Here is a 14,475-nt window from a genome sequence, read left to right as displayed (position 1 = left end):
GTAATTCACTCGAGTCACGAGACACCGCTCCGAGATTACGGAGATGCGTGCTCGAGATTCTTGGAAGCCCTGGCCAGGAGGAGCGATCCTGGACGAGGGGGTATCGCACCAGGACGACGCGTGGAACCGTGCAAACAATCCCGGACACGCGATCAACGACGAGGAAGCCTCGGTCTCCTAGCTGGATCGCGGATCGCCCGTCGATCGTTACGTAAAGCGACGGATTCCTTTCTCGGATCGACGAATCGCTCGGTGCCACGCCCCGGGATCATAAGAACGATCCACGGCCTTCGAAGGATCACAGCTCTGCGCGGATGGCTCCTCTCCTCGATGCTTCTCTGCCTCTGGGTCCCTTTCGTTGAATCGCAGCGCTGACCTAACAACTGGGGGCCACCCGGTACCCCGAAACGGCTCGGTGCATTCGGGAGAGCTTCTAGTTCAATTCTCGTCACGCGAGGGTAATTATTAAGATTCTGTGGATACTCACCCATACAGGTGATGCTCCTTGTTTTCTTTGAATAGGCGGAAAGAAGTCCTAGAAAGGAGGGTTGAAACGAGTGAGACGTCTTGGAAATAGAAGCAACGCCCCTCCACCGAGCGAATTCGAATCGAATTCCCTCCGAATGGAACCTGATTAAAAATTAGGCGGAAGCTGTGTCGCAGGAGGCGTCGAGCCGAAACTCGAGCGGATTATCCTGCGAACGAGAGATCCCCGAGGCAGAACCATGTCGATGCGAGTGATTCGAAGTGACCGTTACAAATTTAACAACCGTTATAGCAATAATTTAGCTAGCCAAAGCTAGAGTGGCCGGGACAGGGTTCGCGGTGAATTAATTTCCCGCCCGATCCACCATCCACGGGATCCACTCCGAGGATGATCGATGGGCCACGAATCGAACCGTTACGAATTCGCCTAAAAACCCCCCCCCGGAACCAGCTGCGGACTCCAAGCAACTCTCGCGACGAAATCCTAAGGAAACCTGGCAGCGTCTACCGCGGGTCCAAGTCGAGTCCGCGCGGCTCGAAAGCTCGACGAAACTTGGCCGCGGATCGGTCCCGATCGCTGGCAATGAGTGTGACGCGAGTCGCGCTCGAAACGATCCTAGCGGAACGAATTAATGCGCGAGATATCTGCTCGGCGAACGCGCGAAACGATAGACGGCGACGCGTTCCAGCGGAAACGCGTTAGGAAACACTCTCCGAGATGCCGCGGCGCGGCTCGCTGCTCGAGATGACGGAGATCTGCGTCTCCACCATCCAGCCTGCGCGCGATATGCCGCTGTACGGATAAGTTGGCCCGGGTGGATCGCGAGCGTGAGGAAGACACGATTATGAGGATGCCAGATAGGGTGAAGGGTGAGATCGTGCAAGCACCAGGTTGCGGTAGGTTGTGTCGCTGGAGAAGATAAAAGCAGCTTCAGGTGCAAGGAAAGGAAGGTTCGAGTGGAGAAGTACACAGAAACGGAAGTGAAGGCTGCGGAGAATGGTACGTAGGTATTATTTTCTCGTTAGAGGAAGGGTAGGTACCTACTAGTGAAGAAACTGACTGCACGAATATGGAAATTAAGATCCAGCTTCTTGGAGGACGAAATAGTTTCCCTATTATCTATTTCCTATTTCCCTGCGAATTCGCGTCAGTGGCGCACCCAGAGGGGTGGCACAGGGCCCTGGCATCCCCTGAAGAAGGGGCTTTGTAAAAAGAAAAGAAAACTGTATTTTATTCTTTAAGTAATTTTTATAATCGCCTAATGAGTTTTACTGAATTTCCATTCATTTTGGCACAAGCAAGCATTAAGAAAATATGAAAAAAATAATTTTGTATTCTCAAAGCGCGCATTAATGAATAGAGGGAAACTTCAATTTAGTAAAGACATTACTTTTGTGACAAAAAGAAGTTGTACTTTACCAAACAGCTGTACTTTATCAACTTAAAAAGATTAAATCCCGAGTGCGCTACTGATTGGTATTCACATTATTATAGTCTGCCTATCTACCAATAAATTGCGGAATCAGATCTACCTCGTCAGTGATGAAACCTCTCGCAACCAAAAGACCAAGCAGTCTCCTCAATTCTCCGCCAAAGAAGCCATCGAAATTTCTTAAAAAAAAAAAAGAATCCCAGAACTCGTGTCCCGTTACTCCTCTCGCGATCCTCGCGGATACGCTTCCCGCTCCGCGCATCATCCGCTCGAGGTCGAGCCGGCGACGACCGTCGATCCTTTTACCCGCGATTTATTCGGCGCTGGAGCCTCGCGCGTCTTCAACAGCTGACTACTCGCCGCGTCCTTTAACGGTCTGGGGCCAGTATTTTTTATTTCCTCCTTTCGAAACGCGTCCTTGTCGGTGTCAAGTTCGCGCTCGGGGCCCACGTAACAAGATCGTTCCTTCCCATTCTCCCCCCCTCGCCGCCCGACGGCGATTAATCGTCAGGATTAAGGAATCGAGCAGGAAGCCCGCCTGCTAAAAAAGGCCCACGGACCGTCGATTAAAAACCACTCCGAGCGCCAAATACCCTCGTCTTTCCAAAACTTGCTGCAGAAGCGGAGGCGCCGCTATTTCTACGCCGCCGACTGCGCGATTCCCTTTGAACCGCTACTGAAATTTCAAGGAAAGGATCCTTCTTTCGTGCGCCGAGCAGCGGAGATCCCGGTGAAAGGCTCTCGAGCCCTCTCCAGCGAGGAGGCGCTCCTCGAGCTCTACTCGCGCGCTCGTAAATGCCGCGAACGAGATCGCGGATAAGAGACCCGTAAACTAGCTAATTAACGACGCTTCCACGGGACCGATGCAACTTTATCGCCGCGGTAATTCCAGCCTCGACGCACCTCGCGGCCCGATCGGGGCCGGAGTTTCCAAAAAGCTGGCGAGCGGGCCGCGTGAGCGCGGCGCGCCGGACAACGCGCGCTGTAAAAGCGTAATTGGGTTTATTCGTTAATAAAATTTTACTGCCCTCCGCGGCGGCTCGATGCTGCGCGGAGGATAATGGTAGGATTCCCTGACCGGCGCCCAATTTTGTATCCGAACAGCGCGCCGGACGCGCGAGGATGAATCAAAATTTTGGCGACAAAGGAGCGGGCAGCCCCCCGTCCGCGAACGTGTTTCTGATTCTTTTTCTCTCGCGGCGAAAAAAGAATCAGAGGCAATCGAGTCGCGACTTTTTAACGACCGCGGCGAAAAAAGACGGCTAATTTATGCGCAAATAAAATTGCTGACGAAGCCGCGAGAGACGCTCCTTTTGCACGAAATATTTCTTTTCGCGCGAATTACTACGTCGTCGTGGATGAGCGATTAGTGGGTCCCAAGGCTCCTCTCGTAAATAATCCCGGCCGACGTGTATCGTCCGATGGAAATTACGCGCCACCGCGTTGCAAATTGACACTTTTAATTGATAGGAGAGGGACGTGGCCGTGAGAGGCCACTCGAAATCGCTCTCGCGCCTTTTATTTCTCTGGCTGTACCAGCGAAGCCTGGCGATAACTCGGCAGCCTCGTCGCTGGCAACGGTCTGCGTTGAAAAATCTTCGTTCCCCGTTGAAAATTCTCGTCGAACTGCTTCGACTTTATTCTGCTCGACGAGTACTATATCTTATATGGGAGTGGCAGTTTTTTAAAAGTCAGTGGAGACAGTGCGCTGCTTTCTGTATTATTTGTAAATAATAACAGAAGAAGTTGCCAAAAAATATTCGTTAAGAAGAAACGAATTCGTTACTCGGATTATCGCCAAGCGGCGATCATCGACGGAACTTTGCATTGCAAAGATCCCCAGGCGTAGTGAATATTGTTTAAATACCAGTTTCTGGAATTTCGAGTTCGCTAAAAACCAACGGAACGGGACAATAAAAGATGGCCATGGTGGCAGGCGAAGAAATGAAAGGATCTCCTTCAGCCTTCTACTAGATTCCAGAATCTGGAAAATCGCACGATTCGCTATCGACGAGGTCTCGCTGATTCTCGAAACTGTAAGGCAGGATGAAATTGCGAGCCTGGAAGCTGGCGAGAATTAGATGAATAAAAATGGAGGCTGAAAGTTCAGTACCAGCAGGTGTTTCGAATAAACACCAAAATCAGTTGCGTGGAAATTAAGCGACCCCTCGTCAGCCAGGAAAGAAATAACGACGAATCTCGAAGCAGCGCGGGAACGAGAAATTGGCGCTTTTAATTGCGAAATAAGAGTCCTATGGCCTCGACGGCCCCTTCAATGCCGCTGCCTCCGCGATCCTCTGATTAATTGGCCACGATTCGTTCTCACGATGCTTAAGGGACCGAGGGAATCACGCTAGCGCCTCCAAAAAAGTGCCCTTGGCGAGCATTAGGGTGCTCGAGCAATGGTCCCAAGAAAAGCGGACGATTCTCATTGGAAATCATCTCCACGGCCTAAGAACCGCGTGACGTGTAGACGTTATAAAAGCAAAGGTGTCTCGAGGACACGGTGAATGTAGATCGATTTCGGTTGATGCAATTTCTGAGCAGGTTTCGTGGAAAGTAGTCGCGGTTCGAACTTCTTGAAAAGCGTACCCGACTCCGTGAAACCAGAGGAAGGAACGTCGCGCTTTCGGAGGGGCCTATTTTCTCCATCGTCTACCTTGCCACGAGAGATGGTTAAACAAAGAAGCTGAGGCACCTCTCTCGATCATCCGTTACTCGATTCCGAGTCAGATGTTTGAGAGGATAATCCAGGATGCTCGGGAGTAACTCGAAATTTGGAAAGGGAGCTGGACCTTACTGCGTTCCAGAGCCGGCGATTCATTAAGATACTAATCAAGCGTGTTCCGAAAATAACCGGGAGCCCCATCAGGCACTCTGTCATCGATTAATCTCCATCGAATTCAACGCCGCGAATCCATAATTCACCGTTCGAGGCACACGTGTCCACGGTTCGCCCGAACAGCCGCGGAGAGACTCAGGGATCCCACGGATCCTTCGGCGTGGATCGAACGCGCGAATCTGCTGCCTACGCGTAGCCTCGGGCCAGGACTCGTAAATTCAATTTAAATATTCGACCTTAATGACGGTGCGCGCCAGGCGCGAGGGACTATTCGGTAGTCGTCAGGGTCGAAGGAGAAAAAATCGAATTTCCGCTCGGAGATCCCTCGTCTCACTCCTTTTTGCGCGAGTGCTTCTTAACTGGCCGACGGGAAGGAACAAGAATGGACTAATTAATCGCGACGAGGATATCCAGCGTTCCGCTGAGAAGCGTTTTTTTTTTTTAAATACTAAAGCACTGACGACGCGAAGGAAAGAATCAAATTACGAACGTTTAATTTAGAGCTCGTCTATCTTCTTCTATAAGACCTGTTACCCGGTCAACTTTGCACCCACGACTCCCAAGCCCGTCGCACGCTGCAACCCGCTTTGCACTTTGCTGCAATCGAAGCTGGAGTAAGTTGGAAAACGCGAAACTACCGAGCCGCTCGCGATGCTACGTGCAATCAGCGCCAGCCCTAAAAATGCGGCAATTATTTATTGCTCTGTTACCATCGTGCAGGGCTGGAACAATCAACTTCTTGCTCCACCGGAGCGTCCTCGTTCGCTGCACGCCGCGCAGGACGCGCTCCGCTCGTTTCCAGCCTCGACATCTCTCCCGGTTTAATTAGTAATAAAGGGACCCGCGAAAGCACGAAATTGTTTATTGCCACCGACGGGAGGCAGGGAGCCGCGCAGACGGAACCGGAGCTATGAAGAGATTAGTGCGAGAAATAAAAGGTGAAATTGATTCGATGAGATTGCGTTACGGGGTAATCGGCGCCGATCGTTCCGCGCGCTGGCTACTTCTTCCCAAGAAAATTATGCGCGAGACGTGATTAAAGCTCGCCCCGAGTCATCGCCGGCCCCCTCCCCCTACCCAAGCTCCTTTTATCCGCGGATTCGAGCCAGACGCTGGGTAATTAACGAAAATTACCGAGCGACGCGATAACGATTATCGGGCCGCGACTTCGGTGGAATTGAATGTAAACGGGGATTATTCGACTCACGCGTGTCCGGCGATAGCGCGGGATACGAGCTTGCGGCACTCGTTTTGGACACGCGAGGATGGCGAGCTCGTCAGCGGCGAACAATTCTGGGAGCAACAAGTGTTTACGAGCTCGCCAGGGGGACCGGGAAGGGATGATTGGGCGAGGTGGTCGATTTTTGGAAATGATTCGCGATTGGAGGCGGAGGGTTTGGGGAATGGGTAATAAATATCTGTGTTTTGTATGATTTGGGGTAGAAGGGGAGAGATGCCTCTGAATTTTTTCGCTTTGGAATTTCAAGGGTGTCAAACGCTCAGTGGGGTTGCAGCATTTTTGATGGGAGATAAGATTCATGGGAAGCTGTTTTGATAGCAAGTAGGTTTGGTTTTACATACTTCTTCGTAGAAGGGGTGCAGAAAAGATAGCCAACTTGGGGAACCCTCCCCTATTTTTAAACGATTTTATTCAGCTTCGATCCTCTGTTTGTTTGTTTGTATGGTTCAAATCTGGCGACTCAAATTTAACCCACTTCCAACTATCCAATTGTCTTGAAACTTTGCAGGCGTGCGTAGTTTGGATGACAATACAATATTTAAAAAGAAATAACCCGAGGGGGTGGAAAAATTACCCAGTCGTCAATCATTGTAACGCATAACCGCAAATCCAAACGACTTGAAATGAACACGAACACTAAAAACTAGAAAATAAAAAATATATAAAAGAAAATTTGATGTTAAACGATTTTACTAAAAGTGCACTAAAAACTAAATTAAAATGCACTAAAAATTAAAAAATAATTCTTTTTGTATCACAATTTTGATGATGTTAATATTAATTTCAAATAATTCGCTTTAAAAAAAATCGTGGGGCACGATATTTTGTAACAGGATATGAATCACTTTAATACTTCCACTTCTGATTGCACATGGTGCCTCGCGACTTTATTTAAAGTGATATTAACACCATCAAAATTGTAATACAATAAAAAAAAATTATTTTTTAGTTTTTAGTGGATTTCTAATTAAATCGTTTAACATATTTTTTTTTATTTTTCTTTTACTCAGGGTCCCTTTATGTTTTATAATATTCTATATTATTCTAGGAATTTATGCAAACAAATGGAATTTTTTCATATTCTAGCACAGCTCTGGTACCACCAGTTTACAACAGAAATGAATTACAAAACGGTAGGAAGGCTGTTATTATTTAGTGGCAGATTGGTGATCGCGCAAGCTTCCCCCGCGCTGAAGGAGAAATCTGCGAGAACTCGTGAATATCGTTTTTATTGGGTCGCGAATGAATAGGCCATCGAGGTTCCCGGTTGTTTTCCAATCCGGGAAATCTGTTGGGCGAAATTAACGGCGTTTCCCTGCACCGTGACTCCCGAAAACGGTTTTCCAGTCGTTGGGCGCGCAGTGGCCCCAATCGATACGGTTATTTAACGAATAAACGCGATCTGCCACGCGTCAATTTCCGCGGACAGGGGGTGAAAGTGATTCCCCGGCCGCGCGGAAACCGTGGCCAGCCCCGTGACAACCTGTTGATGGAAATTTTCGTGCCGGGAAACGCGTCACGTAGCTTCGACCCCCTCTTGACCGCGCGTCGACGCTCTATAATTTAGCCCCGACCGTGCATGTACAGAGGGAGCCTCGCGGTTGGGATGGGTCGTAGTTTCAGTATTGCCAATGGTTTGGATTTCGTCGAAGAAACTAGGAAATAAACTAATTGAGGGGTGTAGCAAACTTTCTTCTTAAACGCAGCTATGGAAGGAAAAAGTGCAGTAATCGCGCTAGCTCCCTTATTTAATCCGAGCCCTCAATTGCACACCGCGGGGTTGTCCGGTATAAATGCTTTTGAATATTTTGTGTGCGAAAATATTGGAGGGTTGGGTTTGGAGGGTGAATACTTTATGGGATATTTGAAAGTTCCTGATGGCGCGATCTTCCCATTTTTTGTACGAAGGGATGCTCGACCTGTGCAATATTAATTTTAATGTTTAAAGGGAACACACTTTCCAGTCTGTAAAATCTGGGTATTATTATTTCGCGAGACAATACGAAGTAACTGGAAGATAATAAACTTGGAGTTTTATTCGTCCGCAATTTCATTGCAAAGAACACAATAAATTCTGCTACCGCCAAAACAAGAAGCATCAGGGATTTGTAAAAAGGGTCCATTGTTAAATTTACTGCAGTTACAAATGTTTCTTCATCTTCTCGTACCGTTTGCTTGAAAACGAATTGTCTCCAAGTTGGCACAATTAAATTAATTCGAGGGCGCAGAGAGGGAGACACTGGAAGATCCTCTCTGAAGAAAAAAGCGAAAGCCTATTGTGAACTATTTCAAGACCTGATTCAATATTTCCATAGAACGAACCAGCATGCAAAAATACTACAACAAATCCAATACAACAAAGGAACAGTCTTCGATGAAACGATGCCTAGTAACAGAGCAGTTTTAAAAAACGTCCTCGATGGAACGATCTTCCATTGCACGACAAAAGGATATCCCGTGAATCAATCTACTTTGCAATTTCAACCCTTGCAGGGAAAACAAGGGCTGGCGAAGAAACTGTTCTCCAAAACGTCCTGGAAAAATAATCCACCCTTCCATCGATCGCTGTTTCCACTCTTCGCGTGGATTTCCCATCTTCGACCCGGAAATCTCCAGAAGCTAAGGCGCCCAGATGAAAAGGGCCCCTCCCCCGTTCCCCGAGAAATTGCCAAATGTTTCCTGCTCGCGAAGAATCGCCAGATCACCGGCTCGGCGAGTCCGGTTGGCCGTAAGAATCCTCGAGAAATTTGAAAAGGTACTTGCGTGCCCGTCGGGCCCAGCAGCGGGCCCCTTGGACCGCGAGGGCCCATCCGTCATTCCCCAGATCGACGCGGAGAAACTCGAGGGAAAATATTTGTCGGCGATCTATCTGTCGACGGCTCCTTTCTTCGTGGCAGCGCTCGCTATGGATTATCAATTTTCATTCGACCGTTTCTTCTTTTTTTTCCCCCCGTGTCGCCGGCGCTTTTCTGTTCCCACCGTGTTTTCCTTCGCCACCCGTGGCAGCGGCAATTTTTACACGCCGGCTAATCAATAATTCAAAAGGTCGAGCGAATTACATCGAAGCGCATGCATCGCGCGGACATTTCGCGAAAACTTCAAGGCCAGCCGGGGGTCTCCCTTCTTGTCTCTCCGCGATTATCTAAACGTTACGAAATGCCAAATGCCCTGGGCTCCCGCGTTATCTGTGCTCTCTTAACACTTGCTCCGCGGTATCACGTGCACGGATCACCTTCGCGTGCGCGACAGGAGGACAGCTCGAACCTCCGGCGCGGCCTGGTGCACCGGCTCCGCGCTGCGCACCTACCTGTCCCCAGCGCCGGGTTTTCAGGGACAAGTGCGAGCAATTAGTGCGCGTCTATGGGCGATGGGGAACGAGGAAGTGGGAAGATGCATGGAAACCAGCGGGTATGTCGATCACGGGTGTCTCTCGGTCGCAAAGCTTCGCGTCCTCCTCCACCTTCCTCCTGCGATTTCTGCTTTCGCAATGGCTGTTTCGAGAAATATTTATTCCACGATAAAGGGAGCCTGACGAGGCGGATTCTTGCAGCCAGAAGCACGATTTACCGGAACGGTATTGTGCAAGCGCCTTCGTGTCTCGGTTGACAGGCTTTCAAAGGCATCGCGGCTCCCGTCATTACCAGTTGTTAACGTTTTCTCGAACGTCGCTGGTAATGATACACGAGATGGATTCTGCGCGAAATCGAGAGTTCAGGGTAATTATTCCCGGGGCTGTTAATTGCCACTTTCGCGGGGCACCGCTGCGAAATTCAATGGGAAGGCTCGCGATCATTTCGTTCGGGAGTTGATTTTTGGCGGAGAAGATTCGAGGACAGTTTTGAGGAGGAGCGTAGGCTTCCAAGTCCCCATTTTACCATTTTTGTTAGAGGTAAGTGGAAGCACGGTAATTATGGGAGAGATGCCGCGCTTTTGGTATTTCAGGGTTGTTATCGGTAGTAAAATACAACTGCCGATTTTATTTGCTTCAGGATGTTAGTTTAGGTTGGAATAATAAGCGAGAACGTGTTTCCCTTATTACTTTTAAAGCTGTTGCTATTTCTGCCTACCGCACTTTGCCTGAATAGTTATACGACGAGTTTATTGTTGCTCTCGTAGCAGTTAAAAATTCATAGTTTTTCGTGATGTAACTTTTGTAATATCAGGGATTCCGTGGAATATTTCTCGGCCAGAATAGGTCACATTCGACATAGCAGTTGGAAATACGAAAGTGCGGCGTCCCTCGAGCGCATTTGGGATAGATGCCGCATTTTTATTCGGTATAAATTAAAAAGATGTTTCATTTTACTTTGCTGTTACTATTTTTTTTTTAATAAAAAGTTAAAACTAACAAGTTTAAATGGACAATTAAACGTTTTTCGAAATGCGGCACCACTCCCGCATGTGCGACATTTTTTTAAGGGTGACAAATATTAAAATTTTGATCTTCTTTAATGCTAGTAATAGCATAAGATGTTCAACTAATAATATGTATCCTTGGAAAGAATTTTCATTGTAAAATTTAGACACGGTGACAATTTTCCTTAAAGTGCTGCAACTCTCCCATAATTACCCTATCATTTTCACATAGTGGAGTTGTTGGGTCGAGCGGGTGTGTTGTATTGGAGGAGACTCGTAGGGGGTTTGCAGATGTCTAGGGGCTGTTTCTCGAGCACGCAACCACTCGTCAAATACCTTGCAATCCATTCAAAAGCAATAAACCTGTATCAAAGTATACTTCTAAGATGCTGAGTCTCCCAGCTCCAGATCTCCAAAATTCCCTCGTACTTAATGTCCAATTAGAGTGGCGAGAAACCAACACACGCGATCCCACCCAGTATTATGGTAATCGTCTCGATAATCCCCCTCCGATCTTCCTCCTGGAAGACATTGTTCGCGCGAGCATAATCGAGCACGCAAGAAGGACTACTTGATTTTCCGTGCGATTTATGCGAGTTCGATTGTCCCGGCAGGGAGAGAAATGCTTCTTCCCCCATTCAGCTGGATGGAACCCCTTCGCCGAGCGTCATCCGGGGACGTATCGGGGCCCATTGGGGCCCACGTGCACGGAAAGCGGTCAAAGGGGTGTCTGCGCTCCGGTCTGCAGGGGTGAACAGCCAGCGAGCAGTGTAAATAGAGATCGTCCCGTGATTCTGCGGTGACGGGGCATTGTGGGCCCTTTCGTCGGGCACGATCGTGGAGGCATCAAGTCTGATAGAATTCATGGTCCCCTGGAATCCATTGATCCACGCTAGAGCGAAAGACTCTTTGCGCACGGCTTCTGTTTACCAATGTTTATCGAAGGGAGCCACGATCGCCCCTAAGCTTCCTCGCAAGTCCGTGTTCCCTAGCAAGGCCCAATCTATGCGAACATCACTGTCTTCTGTGAATCCAACCTTCCGATAATCAAATGTAGGCGAAAAAAACAAACCCGGGCAGTGGGACTCGAACCCAAGATCCGAGGATCCTCCGCGTACTAGTCAGCCGCGTTACCGATTTCCCCAACGCCGACTCTCCGATCTTACTTTATCCCGAACTCTACAAATACTCAAGCCCACACAAGCGAATCTCAATTTCTATGATGACGCTACTCTGCCTTTAGCATCCTATTCACCCACAGAGGACCTTCATTTTCTATCACTCCTGAGAATACAGGGTGCCCCAAGTCCAGAGCGTTGGACCGGAGCCCGGAGCTGGAGCGCGGAGCAATGGGGTTTTGCCCGGAGCAGGAGCGGAGTCGGAGCACGGAAAATTTGTACTGCTTAACTGCTCCATTTTTTTTTTTTATTACTTGAATTTTTATTACATTCATCTTATAAGAGCAGATGAATGAAATGTTTTTAATAAATACCCATTCTCAATTTCTCATCATTGAACAAATATTATACCGTAGGGCCAGGTGTTAAGGGGTTAGGCCACCTTGGACGGAGCAAAATTGCAGTCATTTTCGGATTTTTTTTTAGGAAGATAATGAAATAAACAGAAAATTTAAGATGAAGCCTGTTATTGTACAACTCTCGCCTGGAAAAATCATTCTCTTCCCCCCAAAAATGGCGGCGATAGAACCGTGATACGCAAGATCTTGAGCAGCGACGTTTTCCACGGTGTTCAATCTCACGGCTATACCGTTTGACCTCGAACAAAAAACCAAAAACTTTTATTTCGTACATGACTAAATCTAGAGAAGTACGTAGCGGTTTTGCGATATCTTGAATATATTCTTTGCAATTGACACTTTTATAAAAAAAATATGCACTTTTTCTCCCCATGGTCACCATTTCGAGACGGATTAATGTTTCTGGATTTCCCTACGTACTTCTCTAGTTTTAGGCATGCAGAAAATAAAACTTTCTGGTTTCTTGTTCTAGGTCAAACGGTATAGCCGTGAGATTGAACACCGTAAAAATCGTCGCTCTTCAAGATCTTGCGTATCACGGCTCTACCCCCGCCATTTTGTAGGGGAAAAAATACGATTTTTTCCGGCGAGAGTTGTACAATAACAGGCTTCATATTAAATTTTCTACTTATTTCATAATCTTCCTAAAAAAAAATGCCGAAAATGCCTGCAATTTTGCTCCGTCCAAGCTGGCCTAACCCCTTAAGGGTGGCACAGTACTTTCTTTGCTCGAAAATTAAGCATTCTTTATGAATTTTTTTCCATATAAAAAGGAGAAGCTTTAAAGACGGGGTTTGTTGCAAATAAAAGATCACTGTTTGACAGTATCAAAAGAATATTTGTTTTAAAAAAAGCACCCTCCCACCCTCGCTATAGCGGGTAGCAGGAGCGTAGCTGGAGCGAAGCAAACAAAACATTGGTCTGCTCCAATCCTCCGCCCAAATCTCCCCGATACCACTGTCGAAACTCTCCCCAGAGTCAAGGCCCGCCGAAAATCCGAAACTCCCGAGCAGAGGATCGCGAAAGCCGAGAGCCATCGACGCCAGAAGATGCTCGTTACGCAAACACCGTGATTGGCAAAGCCGGCGCAAGAGTGCCTCCGCACGCAATATCTCTCGCGGGACGCTGAGCCCGAGCGCTTGAGAACTGGTTCTTTTCTTTAATGGCGCACGATGACGATTATGATGCTAATGATAACGACGCGCGCGGAGAGGGGGGGAGAAGGAGGAAAGGGACGACTAGCCGGCGGTCATTTTCGTTATCGATTACCGTCGGTTCCATTAAAATTACGAGTACACCAGGGCCGCGCGGTGACAATGTAAACCGCCTCGCATGAATGATGATGTCGGGGCATAAAGATGCGCTGATAAGGGCGCGGGTAAGGAGCGCACCGCTGATGGTCTTATAATCGCGCACGCGGGCCAACGTAGTGACGTTAATTAGAAAGGCGGGCATGTAAGTCCGAGGGAATTACGGAATCGGGAATGGGGCGGAGGTAGGAGTGAGGAGGAAGAGAAGTGGGAAAGAGAGCGAGGGCAGAAGTACCACGGACCGTTTCGCGGATCGTAGCGGCCGGATCAACGGTGGACGATAACGGGCCGGGGAAAAAAACTGATTAACGTTGCAAACTGCGAACAAGATGCACCGACGTTCAGCAAACTTTCTGTAAACCGACGATCGGTTCTCTCGCGTTTATGCGCCGAGTCCGCCGAGGCTCGCTGAATTAATCAGATTCGGCGGGTTACTCACGAGGAAATTAACGACCCCGTTGAGAGGAGGGGGGGAAAAAAGGAGGAATGGTATCCGAGGCACGTTTCGGTTCTCTGTTTTCCAGTCGCCGGTGTATGTGGTTGGGTACGAGTTATGGAAAGCAGAGGAAGGAAAGTTGATTCTCTGTCACGTGTTATTCCCTTTTGGCGGAAAGGAAGATTGAAAGAAAGGAAGAGGAAACTGTTCGGAGCGGACGAAGAGTATGATAAAGGGGTGGGAAGATTGTCGGCGCTGAATTCAAGGAGCGTATATCGGGCAAATCATCGCCGATTACCAATAATGATAATAATAAAGATGATGATGATGGCGGCGACGATGATTCGATCCTTTTCGTTCTGCCAGCAATCCCGTCCCGGGGATGGGAGAGCGCGGCAGCTGGTAGGTGCCCCGAACCAGTATCCGGCTGATTCTTTATCTCCCCAATTATACAATCCTCTTTCTAATTGGCCGCCCCGTTCGACCACCCTAAACGAACAGCGAAACCCGAGCTGGCGGATTCTTTTTCACGCCACCGGACGACTTCTGTTCGATTGCCCTCCAGGATCCTTTCTCCGCCGAGAGTTAAGAACCCTCTCGGGCCCTATCGCGCGGAAACTAATCGATTTCTGACGTGCCTTCGTTTGTTTCATTACGAGCTTTCTGTTACTTCTCGGTGGTGGGTTTAACGAGAGGAGCTGCGGGATCGAGGGGCTCGTTGCTGTGGAGATGGAAACAGCGAGGGGTCAAATAGCTTTCCATAAAATTGTAATAACGAATTACTTTGCGATTAGAGACAGCTCTCTGTCGAAGAGCAGGGCCAGCCTTCTTTGCA

General features: G+C 48.4%; 1 protein-coding gene across 2 annotated transcripts in view; it reads right to left on the bottom strand.

The window, feature by feature from the left end:
• The window catches only part of LOC143375414 (zinc finger protein rotund), a 173,844-nt gene that overhangs the window by 6,283 nt on the left and 153,086 nt on the right, over positions 1-14,475 (bottom strand). The window contains exon 6 of one of the 2 annotated variants that reach the window (XM_076824470.1): positions 488-535. The exons of the other annotated variant lie outside the window; for it this stretch is intronic. Within the exon in view, the coding sequence (XP_076680585.1) occupies positions 488-535 (48 nt within the window). The remainder of the gene's footprint in view (positions 1-487; positions 536-14,475) is intronic. 2 annotated transcript variants of the gene reach the window in all.

This window comes from Andrena cerasifolii, chromosome 12, assembly GCF_050908995.1.
Source record: "Andrena cerasifolii isolate SP2316 chromosome 12, iyAndCera1_principal, whole genome shotgun sequence".
NCBI lineage: Eukaryota > Metazoa > Arthropoda > Insecta > Hymenoptera > Andrenidae > Andrena > Andrena cerasifolii.
This window is presented reverse-complemented; position numbering and strand designations above follow the sequence as displayed.